This window comes from Solea solea, chromosome 19 (genome assembly GCF_958295425.1).
Source record: "Solea solea chromosome 19, fSolSol10.1, whole genome shotgun sequence".
In the NCBI taxonomy this organism is placed as follows: domain Eukaryota; kingdom Metazoa; phylum Chordata; class Actinopteri; order Pleuronectiformes; family Soleidae; genus Solea; species Solea solea.
The window spans coordinates 4,498,888-4,509,948 of NC_081152.1; the positions used below are offsets into that span (position 1 = coordinate 4,498,888).

At 38.0% G+C, this 11,061-nt stretch overlaps 1 protein-coding gene across 2 annotated transcripts in view; it reads right to left on the reverse strand.

The window, feature by feature from the left end:
* The window catches only part of ap3b1a (adaptor related protein complex 3 subunit beta 1a), a 63,103-nt gene extending 53,301 nt beyond the window's left edge, over positions 1 to 9,802 (reverse strand). The window contains exons 1-3 of one of the 2 annotated variants that reach the window (XM_058617628.1): positions 9,525 to 9,802; positions 1,386 to 1,461; positions 1,215 to 1,289 (exon numbers count right to left, since the gene is read on the reverse strand). In XM_058617628.1, coding sequence (XP_058473611.1) covers positions 1,215 to 1,289; positions 1,386 to 1,461; positions 9,525 to 9,652 — 279 coding nt within the window. In that variant the 5' untranslated portion in view covers positions 9,653 to 9,802. Of the gene's footprint in view, positions 1 to 1,214; positions 1,290 to 1,385; positions 1,462 to 2,975; positions 3,657 to 9,524 lie in introns of those variants that run through there. The other variant, XM_058617627.1, reaches the window with a different exon arrangement.
* Positions 9,803 to 11,061: the final 1,259 nt, after the last annotated feature.

Genomic DNA, 11,061 nt, shown 5'->3' on the forward strand with positions numbered 1-11,061 from the left:
GCTGCTGCTGCTAATCAATATTCACAGGCTCTGGGCATGGGAACCCCTCTTGAGCTATTGCTTAGTGTTTTGGTCATTCACTTGAATAGTGTGACAAGGCATGGCTCACAGTCGACATGATTGAGAGGAGCAGAATTTACATTTACAAAGGCTCATTGTGTCTTGCAGCATCTTGTTTTTATTGCTGCTGCTGCTGCTGCTGCTGCTGCTGCAATGGTTAATGATTTGCAAAACAAAAGTAGTTATTCTACTTTCAGGCTGATAAGGGGGAAATTTGAATCACAGGCCATAACTCAACAATTGTTCAAAAACAAGGGTAGCTAAGGCCGGGGCGATATGGCTTATGAATAATAATATTTTTTAGGCTGTATCCCGATATTTATGAGATGTTTTTCTGGGCTCATGAAAAGTTTTCTTTCGAGATGTTCCTGCTTCTCAAAGGAGAGTGACAACACACAGTAAATACACTCTAAAATGAAATATCTACTGTGTTATGATATGTATAACACTTTCATTTCAGATGATACCTGGTTTATTTCTTTAGCTTTTTCAAGTCGAATGAAGGATATGTACATATATGTGTGCTAGAAACAAAAAAAAATTGCTTATAAATGTGGTCAAAGTCTGCTATCACACAAATAATTAGTTTGTTTTTAAATATAAATGTGTCGATTGCATGTATATTTCTTTTACACACACACCTGTATATGTATGTATATATATATATATATATATATATATATATATATATATATATATATATGAATATGTATAAATATATATATATATATATATAAAAAACTGACATGTTCTATTGAACTAAACTTAACTGTTAAAGACATGGTCATGGGGTCAAAGATTAAGGACGTACAGGAAATATGCTAAATTCAGTGTTAAATATGGAATTCTATTCATTATAATAGAAAGTACTGCTTCTGGGTCTAAGTGGCGTGTTATATTGTCTGATACATATGAGAGTAGTGTTTTTTTTTTACCTTTATAATTATTATTTGTTTATTTATCATATAACATTTTAACATGAGCCCACTATTGTTGTGTAGGAGCAATTTCCCTCTCTTGACGTCATACAGACAACTCATGTGCTAGGTTGCACAATATTAAGTGAATCATAACGGTCAGCTGTGGTGATAAAAAAAACGATTAATGTTTTCTCACGGGATATTGTGAGTGAGCGATTGTAATAAATGTCATACCTCTATGTTCTTGTTCGCGACGTTCTTCACAACAGCTGGAAACAGCTCCGATGCATTTTTCCCTTTGGCGATGAGCTGAAAATACACCACGTAGGTATGAACCAACTTATACACGAGTATTATCACTAATACACACAACATTTAAAGAGACATTTGATATAACACACTCACCCCAACAATCCTCTTCATGGCCTCCAGTTTGAGCGACTCCTTGTTGCTCTCCAACATCTCTTTAAGGTCTTCATTCCTGAGGACAGAAAGAAAAAAAAACATTGAGACGTCTTATTATGGTCAAACGACATGACCCTCATCTGCAGAGGTGACTTGACTAATCAGTTTTAGAAATGGGAGCTTGACCAAAGGTAGTGTGAAAGCTGCATGTCTGCCACATCTGTGTAAACGTCACAGATTACAGGGTCACACGGGTTCCTATGGCGCCATAGGAGTCAACGGCACATTGACACTCAACACAAACAGCAAGTATGTTCTCAGCAAGAAAAGCTGCGACGCAACAATTTCAGCCAAATCTGCTCTTCTCTCATGTGATGACAATGCTCATTCCACGCTGTCACATTCACACGGTGTCATTGTGAGGCTTCACAGCAGGCTTTTTGTTTGAGACGTGACACTGCGAGACAGGATAACGTTTGGACAGAAATGTTGAACCTGGTGCCAGGAAATGTGAGGCAGACATTCATGGTCACATCAGGAATATTATGTCCACCAAGGACGTTTTTGAATGAGATTTTCTGGGGGTGAAGGTTGTGGCCCTGGAAATGATTCGATTTAGGAGGCGATATGGAGACACATCGGGAATCAGGATTTTTGTTTTAATCAATTGTCAACCTTGTGAGTTTTGGGAGTGTATCTGCCCAATATGAAGATGCAGAGACACATTGTAAAAGATCCATTTGAGTGTGATACATGAGGATTGTTCCCATGAAGATAATTGTTTTTTTTATTTAGTCATTTTCTCCCAGTAAGTTATCTCAGATTACAAGATCAACACAAGTTTCAACATCATTATTGCATATCTCACATTTCCCCACTATCATGTAACCCAAGTAATGATACTTTTTGAAACTGTGTGGCCTTGGCAGAGGTTTGCAATCTCTGTGTGCTTTCCCAAATATGTTATAAGACTGTAACCGTCCATTTTGCACCACCATCAGGTACAAGATGAAACACCGAAAGATTTGAGCGCAACATAAGCTTCAAAAGCTGCCCTTTGTGATTTGCTACTTACTTACTCAACGCTGATGTTATGTCTTGCTTCATAATCAAATTCATGTGCATTTTTTAAAAACTGTCAGTGGAAAAATAAGAATCTTTCATGGGGAATTTAAACGCACAAACTAGCAGCATCATTACAAATAATAAATTAACTTTTCCTCTCTTTTTTTTTAGATGTACCAATCCTTTTTTAACACAAACTTATGTAGTATAGTAATGGTAGCAGTGGAACAGCAATAGTGATGTAAAAATATCACTTACTTAGTTCATGCATTCTGATTGAAAACTATGTCAATGGTGACACTTTCTAAATTAGATAACTAGATAAAAAGCATATGTCATACACAGCAACATATCTGCAACAACTGAAGTATTTTAATGTATCTACACCCTAAACACTGGATATTAATGAGATGTATTTTTTACTTTGTTAATTTTCTTCTATTAAAAGACATAACAAACTTCACTAAACGGTTGAGCATAGTCCTCAGCCTTACACAAGTGTTGTGTGTGATTTTACTACAGTACCCGATTTTGTCTGTCTCCTTTGGACTCTTGTTGTTCTGTGTGAGGGCCTGTTCTTCTTGACTGGGTTCAGTCTTCAGACTGAGCTGCAAGTTCTCGGCAGACACCATCACTGTCCGCATGGCTCCCATAGCCTCCGAGCGCAAAAAGAACCCACCATCCATGCCGGCTTTCCTCCACAGCTGTGGACGCTACTCCAACAACCAGTTGAGCGTCTCCTACGTGTCTCAAACAAGTCTTCAAACCCAACTGACTGAATTTTTGTTAACTCAGTGAAAGCAGTTGACAGAAGCTGTGGTAATGAGTTTTCCTCGGGCAGCACGCTCTGCTCCCTTAACTTTATTTAGGTATGTAGTTGTTTTCCAATCTTGTTGTCGTTCAGGACTGTCACAGCTGGGAACTCTGGAAAAACAAAAAAAAAGTCCAGACCGCAGTGGCTTTGTGTCTGTCATTCACTACTTCTTCCTCTTCTCTTGGTCAAAAAGAGTCACAAGATGCCCTGCCAGCTCACCAATGGCAAGTCATCCTCACACGTCAAGGAAGAGCCATCTCACTCGGGGGAGAACCTCTCTCCTTCTCTTTAAGTCCATGACCCTCCTGGAACTAACAGCCCTTCAGCTATGGTTCAGTCACATTAACCCGTTACTCTTGTCTTCTTATAGATGTTAATTTACCTCTATCCTTCAGGCTGTGTGTATTCGACTCTGCCTCTCTGTGTGTGTGTGTGTGTGTGTGCAGTCACTTCCCTCTAGGGGAAAAAGGAGGGCCTTATCTACAATGGTGGGTAAACACAGATCTACTTTTCATCACTTCCACTGTGCTGTAATCCACGTTAGCTCAACACCACCGAGAGCACATGCGGTGCCAAGTGTGGCTGACGGGGCCAACAGGACAGACCCACCTAAAAGATAACAATACGAGGGTGAATGTCACGGAATCACTCTGAACACATGAATGGTACTTTAGGAGTCCGAAGGGGCAGAATTAGCCTCCCACGCTTTCCATTCTTTCAAAGGAAATCACTGATATAAATCACAAGCTGATCACACAATTAATGTCTTGGTGTAGTATTGGGGGCAAAAATAGATGCAGACTCCCTCTGATCTCATTTCCAGCCAATCAGAGACCAGTACGGAGCAATAACTCAATAACAATAAGCATAAATGTATAATATTCACACGCATCACCCAAGAGCTAAGAAGAAGGAAAAAGAGAAATACGCCATCAAAAAACGTAGCAAACATCACACACGGCACTGCTTTGGTAAATGTTCAGAGGGTCGTCGTGTAGACATGAAATGACATCATTTCCTGTGTCACTTCTCACACTGTGCAGTGTGTGACCCCGCGTTACGAGGCACTTGACGTATTGTGAACTCACAATGACTGCAAAGACTCCCAATCATAAGAAGACAGCCTGTCATGTAACTCTGAGGGTCGTGTAGCATGAGCAAATGGTAAAGGACCTTTATGTATATTTATATAATTATAGTTCTTTCTTGACTCGACAACCAGGCTGTTACTCTACCACTGATCCACAGCTGCCCATTGGTCGGGATTCAGACTCAGCAAGGCCAAGAGTGAGTTAATTGTCTAAATGTCACAGGAAACACAAGATCTGCTTTCATTGTTTGCTACAGGAGCAGAGCATCCTCCAGAAAAAGTTGCATCGTTCTTCCAGCGATGACATTTAAAAGCATCATTCTTTACTCGCACAGTCCTCTTCTTTTTTTTAAGGTTAATGCTAAATTACGTAACGAGGAAAACAAATTAAATGGCTGCTGGAAAGAGACACCACATTAACCACAGCTAATGCCCACACACAAATATCACCACACATGGCTGATCATTAGCTTTAATTCATCTTTTCTGCAACACTGCTCACATTATTAGATGCATTTACCTATGGCAGTTTTCTTATTAATATCAGTCATAAACAGGCCACATGTGCATCCACCCACTGCTGTGGATAACTGAGGACAAATCATTAAAACACACAGTCGAGGTGAATGCAGCTCTGTATCTCACTGCACTGGGGGAAGATTTTGAATGTATTAGTGTGTACCCAATAACTATCACTAGATGGCTGTCATACTCCCCGATTTAAGTCAAGCATGGTATGAAGGATGAATGAACTGCAGAGATCAGTGCCACCTTGTGGCTGCAAGTTACATCAGCCAACAGTTACTTGACTTGACATCCCATCTCTGTACTGTCTTTTGTTATTGACTTCTATTTGCTAACAGAGCCAGAAGGTCAGAGATGGATTTTACTTACAATTTAGTGACTTGTTTACTGTAAAATTAAGCTAATTTTACAGTAAACAAGTCTCTAAATTGATAACAAGTCCCTTCTCATTAATACGATGTTATGCTGGACTGACTTATTCATTGGTAGATCATTGCCAAGAAACACTACAGTCAAAGACCCAGAGGGAGGAGATGGTGGTTGGAGTAAATAAGCCCCACTATTGAGACTCTCATGCTTCAATCTTTAATAACTTAAACCCGAATAATTCAAATGATTCAATTTAGAGAGTAATGTATGAATAACTGCCTTACTGGGGAAAAAAAATGTTTAAGATAATGTCTTTTTCCCCCCATTTAACTCAATGTTAAATACTCTGCCACAACCAGAGCTCAGGACCAGCTGAATTCTTACAATATTCACAAGAAATCACACCACACAGCAAATACTGAGCTAATATTACCTGTAGGGCTGAAACAATTACTTGATTAATCTATAATTAATCGATTACTTAATTAATCTAAACTATTTTGATAATGAATTAATTGTTTATTGTCATTATTATAAGGTTTTCAGATTTTTCAGCTTATTAAATGTGAATATTTTCTGGTTTCTTTACTCAATATAACAAAGAATCCATTAAAACTGAATCATTTTGGTTTTTGGACAAAACAAGACATTCGAGAACATGATCATTTCCACGCTTTAAAAACACAGATCCACATATAATCACTGATTAGTATAAACTGCTGTGGAACAGATGACATGAGCTGGGGAGGTGGTCTCTAAACCACCCTTAGGATGGATTGCAATAATGCATGTTAAGGTTTGTGTGATCAGATCTGAGGACACATTGAGGATGGATTGGGAGTGTTCAGACCAGTGCTTTGATGATCAGATCACTCAGAACAGATGTCAATTCCAGGACTGAACATGGTCTAAGGTCAGAAGTCTACAGAACGTTTGTGACAAACAACTTTTCCCTCATCAGAGCAGCGTACTCAGCAGATTGTGTCAGTGTATCGACCACAAGCTAACTTTAATGAACAAGTCGCCTTACACAATCTATATAAATGCTGACTAACGTGAGATACTTGTAGTGTCACATGTAGAGACACAGGCAGGGGTATTGTATGAGACAGATGTGCAAACAGAAGCATCATTCATGCCCCATGTATTCTCTATCTGGTCTACCAGCTTAGCCTGGAGGTAAAAAAAAAAAAAAAAATTGCCTTTCTGGGTAAATGGTCATGTGAGACAGCTTAGAGGTTTTTCCCCTAGCACGGGCAAAAGAAGGTCATTAACATCTTAATTTTCACAGCAACAAAAGGTTTTGTTCTGATGTGGTGTGTAACACACAAAGACAACATTAAACCAAGAGAGCTGAGCTAACATACAGATCACTGATTTTACAAGCCATTACAAAATGCAAAAGGACGGTCAGACTGATGATTGACTGCCCTCTAGTGTCAGTTTCCTCACAAACACATGAACACAACATGCTGACAGACCAGTTTGATATTTCTTAATACTTTTTTTGTACTTTCATCAGACATTCATCACGCTTCGTATTGGAAACTAGAGTTGCAACTAATGATTACGTTCTTTATCACCTAATCTGTTGATTAGTTGTTTTATCCACGCATCAACACAAATGGAAGGAAATGTCAGTGTTTCCTGAACCTTAAAAATCTTTTCCACACACCAAATCTAATCAGTTTAACTTTATAAAACACAAATATTTACATTTAAGAAATTAGAAAACGCATCTTTATTTTATTAAAAAAAGTGACAGTAGATTACCAAAATAGTGGCAGATTAATTTAGTAATCCATTAACTGTCGATGATACATCTCAGCACCATTATATTTTGTGTAAACAAATTCTATTAAGTCAAACTGAATTTGTAAGTGAAGTTTTTTCCTATCTCCAAACATAGTATGATATTAAAGCTTGGCTGAGCATGTAAAACAGGTGGTTTAGAGTTAGAGGTGAATATGACTATGAATGATGGTTGATAAGACAGGAAAATATTATTCTAATCATTCTAAGTATTTTATTTACATGCAGCCTGTCAAACATGAGAGGCTGCTACCTGCTTTTATTTAACAGCAATATTGTCCAAAATGAGTTTTGGACAATAAGTTAAAACAAAACAAAACCTGAACAATATGTATGGACTGCCAGTTATCCCAGGTTATTGGATAATCCCTAAAAAAAGGTTTATGTCATGTGATAAAACAGAAGTAACTTTAACTGAAGATTGGGCTCTTGTGTACTAGAGCTTAAAGGGAAACAGTGTTTATAGGTAAACTCACCAGAACTTGTTTCACATTAGCACACATTAAAGCAGCACACCTAAATATACAAACACAAGTGAATTACAGGGAATGTATAGGGTAAAACCCAAACAATGTCTACTCTATACAGGATTACAGTGCAATGAAGCATGCAGCGGTTAGTCCAGTGCACCTGCAGGCTGAGCTTCGCACATGCATGTAGAGCTGAAACAATTAATCGATGAATCGACAACTATTTTGATAATCGATTAATCGGTGCAAAGCTTTTTTCATGATTAAAACAAGATTTCCGAATGTTTAAGCTTCTTAAATGTGAGTATTTTATTCATTTCTTTGCTCTGGATAACAAAGAAATCCTTAAAAGTGAATCATTTTGGTTTGTGTACAAAACAAGACATTTGAGAACATCATCATGTCCATGTTTGACGAACTCTGATCAACATGTTTTAACGTTTCCTGATATTGTGGTCATTTGTCATAAAACCAAAAGGATTAACTTTTAATGATTTCTTTGTGCAACGAGCAGAGCAAAGAAATAAAGAAAATACTCACATTTAAGAAGCTTAAACAATCAAAAATCTTGTTTTAATTATGAAAAAAGCTTCAAACCGATTAATCGAATAGTTGTCGATTAATGAATAATCGGTTAATTGTTTCAGCTCTATATTTAATATTTAGTTAAATCATTTTTATTTAAAACAAATAAATGCACTGCAGTGCAGACACAAACTGCAGAGACTGTATTTTTTTTTTTTTAATTAAGTACATTTTCATTAGTTATGAAACTAATGAAAAAATGTGCATCATGTATGAGCCACTGGTGGCACTAATTTCAAATTCAAATGTTCTTTCATTCTCTCACTACTGTTTTTATTTATGCTTTCTTAGTTCTCCATGTTTTAACTAGGGTTTTTTTTTGGTACTTCTCCAACCTAAGTGCTTCACAAATTAACAAAGACATTTCTACTTCATCATCTCTGATGAGTACTATATGTTAGGGCTGCTACGCTGGCCCTGACAGCTCAACACAAATGAAAAATGCAGTCATGTTGTGGCTTTTTGTGCATTTGTGTTGAGCCATCAAGGCCATGGTAGGCTGCATGTATATTCATTCATCTCATACTGCTTTATCCTCCTGCTTTAGCCATCACCAACAACCCTGCAATTGTTTGTTTATTGACTTATTTGACAGAATGTGTCAAATAAAACTTGGACACTCTAAATTTTCTGTAGGTGTGAGTTTGAGAGTGGATGATTATTTGTCTTTATGTGGTCCTGTGATGGACAACCTGTCCAGGGCATACCCTGCTTTTCGCCCGATGTTAGCTGGGATTGGCACCCGTGCCCCCATGACCCTCATGTGGAGGATAAAGCCGTAAAAGGTGAATAAATGAATGTGTTAAAACAGCATTTTGGTTTAGATCTGCAGTGGTGCAGATATTCAACGGACCCAAACTTTGGTAGTCCAGATGAAAATCATATGGTCTTATTGTTCTCAGGCTGCAAGGAAAATGTCAAATCTTTATGTTTATCTGCCAAAATAGTTGCAGTACGATTGTTTTTATAATTTCATGCAGCTTTATGCTATTTTATTTTATTTTTTTTAATTTTGGAGATTATTGACAGCCATGCCATTTACATATAGGGTCAGTAAAGGGCTAAGAATAAATGAATAAAAGTTGTATCCTGCTTTGAGAATAGTAGGTTTATTTTGACGACGGAGCATTGATAATTAGAGGTAAGCTATAACAACACAGCGGTGTGTGGTAAACATGGTCATGTCTGATGACTATGCTAGTTATTATGTGTACCACACAGCAAACGGCTAACAGACATTCGCCATCGCTGCCTGGTTTATTGATGCTGCGTCCAGTGGACTTTCTGGCCTCGTTTGAAAAGTGAGCCATACTGCCGATTTAGCCTCATAAAGTTGCCCCAAAACAGTGTAAGTTTAGCGCAGGCGAGCGCTGCAAACTGTGGACAGAAGACACATAGACCTGTCTTACTTTTTGAAGTCGGTGCTGAAGAGTCCGAAGGCAGCTCCGGCGCCGGAGGAGGTCGGGGTGCTCTCCTGCCCCGCTTCCACCGCAGTCTCCGCTCCTCCCTGGTCATTGTACAAAGGCCCCGACGACATTCTCGATAAATAATAGCTTTTCCGCTTTTGAGCTACACGGTGTTCATAAACGCGAGCGTGTATTCGCAGCTTTAAAGGTTCCCGCAGAGATAAACTTATCGGATTTCACTCAACTTTTCTTTTTACACGCAGTAGCGGAAGTGCTGGACAAGATGATGTCACATGACAGGGCATCAGCCACGCACAAGGACATAGATCTGTAGCAACTAGAAAAGAGAGCTCAGCGGCGGCTGATGGAAATGCTCGTCTAGACTTTATAGTTCTATGGTCGGAAAAAAAAACCTCCGACCCGCGGTGTTGCCAGAGTAACAACGTTACTACCGCTCTTGTCAGAGAAAGTGAACAGAAAATTGCGTCCAACATATTTTGCTTAAATGCATACATAGTTCAACATATTGTACTTTTACGACTAAAATAGTTACATTTCATTTGCATTTTCACCTAATTGTATTATTACGTAAACATACACTTTAGTATGTTTCCTATAAATCCAATATTTCAATGCAATTTTCCATAAATTATTGGTTTAAATTATTATAGCTTCCACATTGAATTTAATTGTCAATGGGCCGTTTTCCACACATGATTTTGTCATGTCACAGGAAAAGCACAGGTGTAAATAATGAAATTAATCACCAGAACAGAGGCATTGTTAATATAATTAGAAACAGCTGGGCCTTTCCTTCTCTAATCAAAATGTATTAGTGACCTTTCTGAAGTAAATGTACACACAGAAAATACAGAACAACTCCAAGAGGATTAAACTATTCAGTTCCATTTCATTTGATTAAGTTTATTATGTTCAACAAAAGTGTGCATTCTCTTTTCCAGGGATGTGTGTATGTACTGTAAGTCACTCACAAATATAATAAACTATAAACAGTAGCTCCCTGTCATAAGTCTGCCAGCTATGTCTCATGAGACATTATCTTCTCCTCACAGGACTTACTAGGATTTACGATATGTCTGTGCCATGTGGAGACATTTTGGCTTCAATAAAATGTGTAGATAAAGGCCTGAGTGCTCATTTAATTGACAATCGTATCTTTGTTGTGTGATTTTTTTTTTAATGTATGATGCTGTGGAGGCTCAGTGCTGACCAGTGTGTTGTTTTGGACGATTTACACTATTCATTTTGACATTGTTTCTAATTGGGGGGCACATACTCCAGTAATCACTGTGAAAATGAATAGTGAAGTGTGTAAAATCAACTCAAACTCTGTGTGTGTGTTTTTTTTGTTTTTGTTTTTATTAATTGTTTAACATGTCAACAAAAGAAATACTAATACTGCTGGGCATCAGCTGCTGTGGCCTCTGCAGACATTGCATTATCTTTTCTTGATTTGAAGAAGACCTCTTTTGAGGTCACACAAGGTCAAATTGGGCCTACACATCACAGGACATAAGTT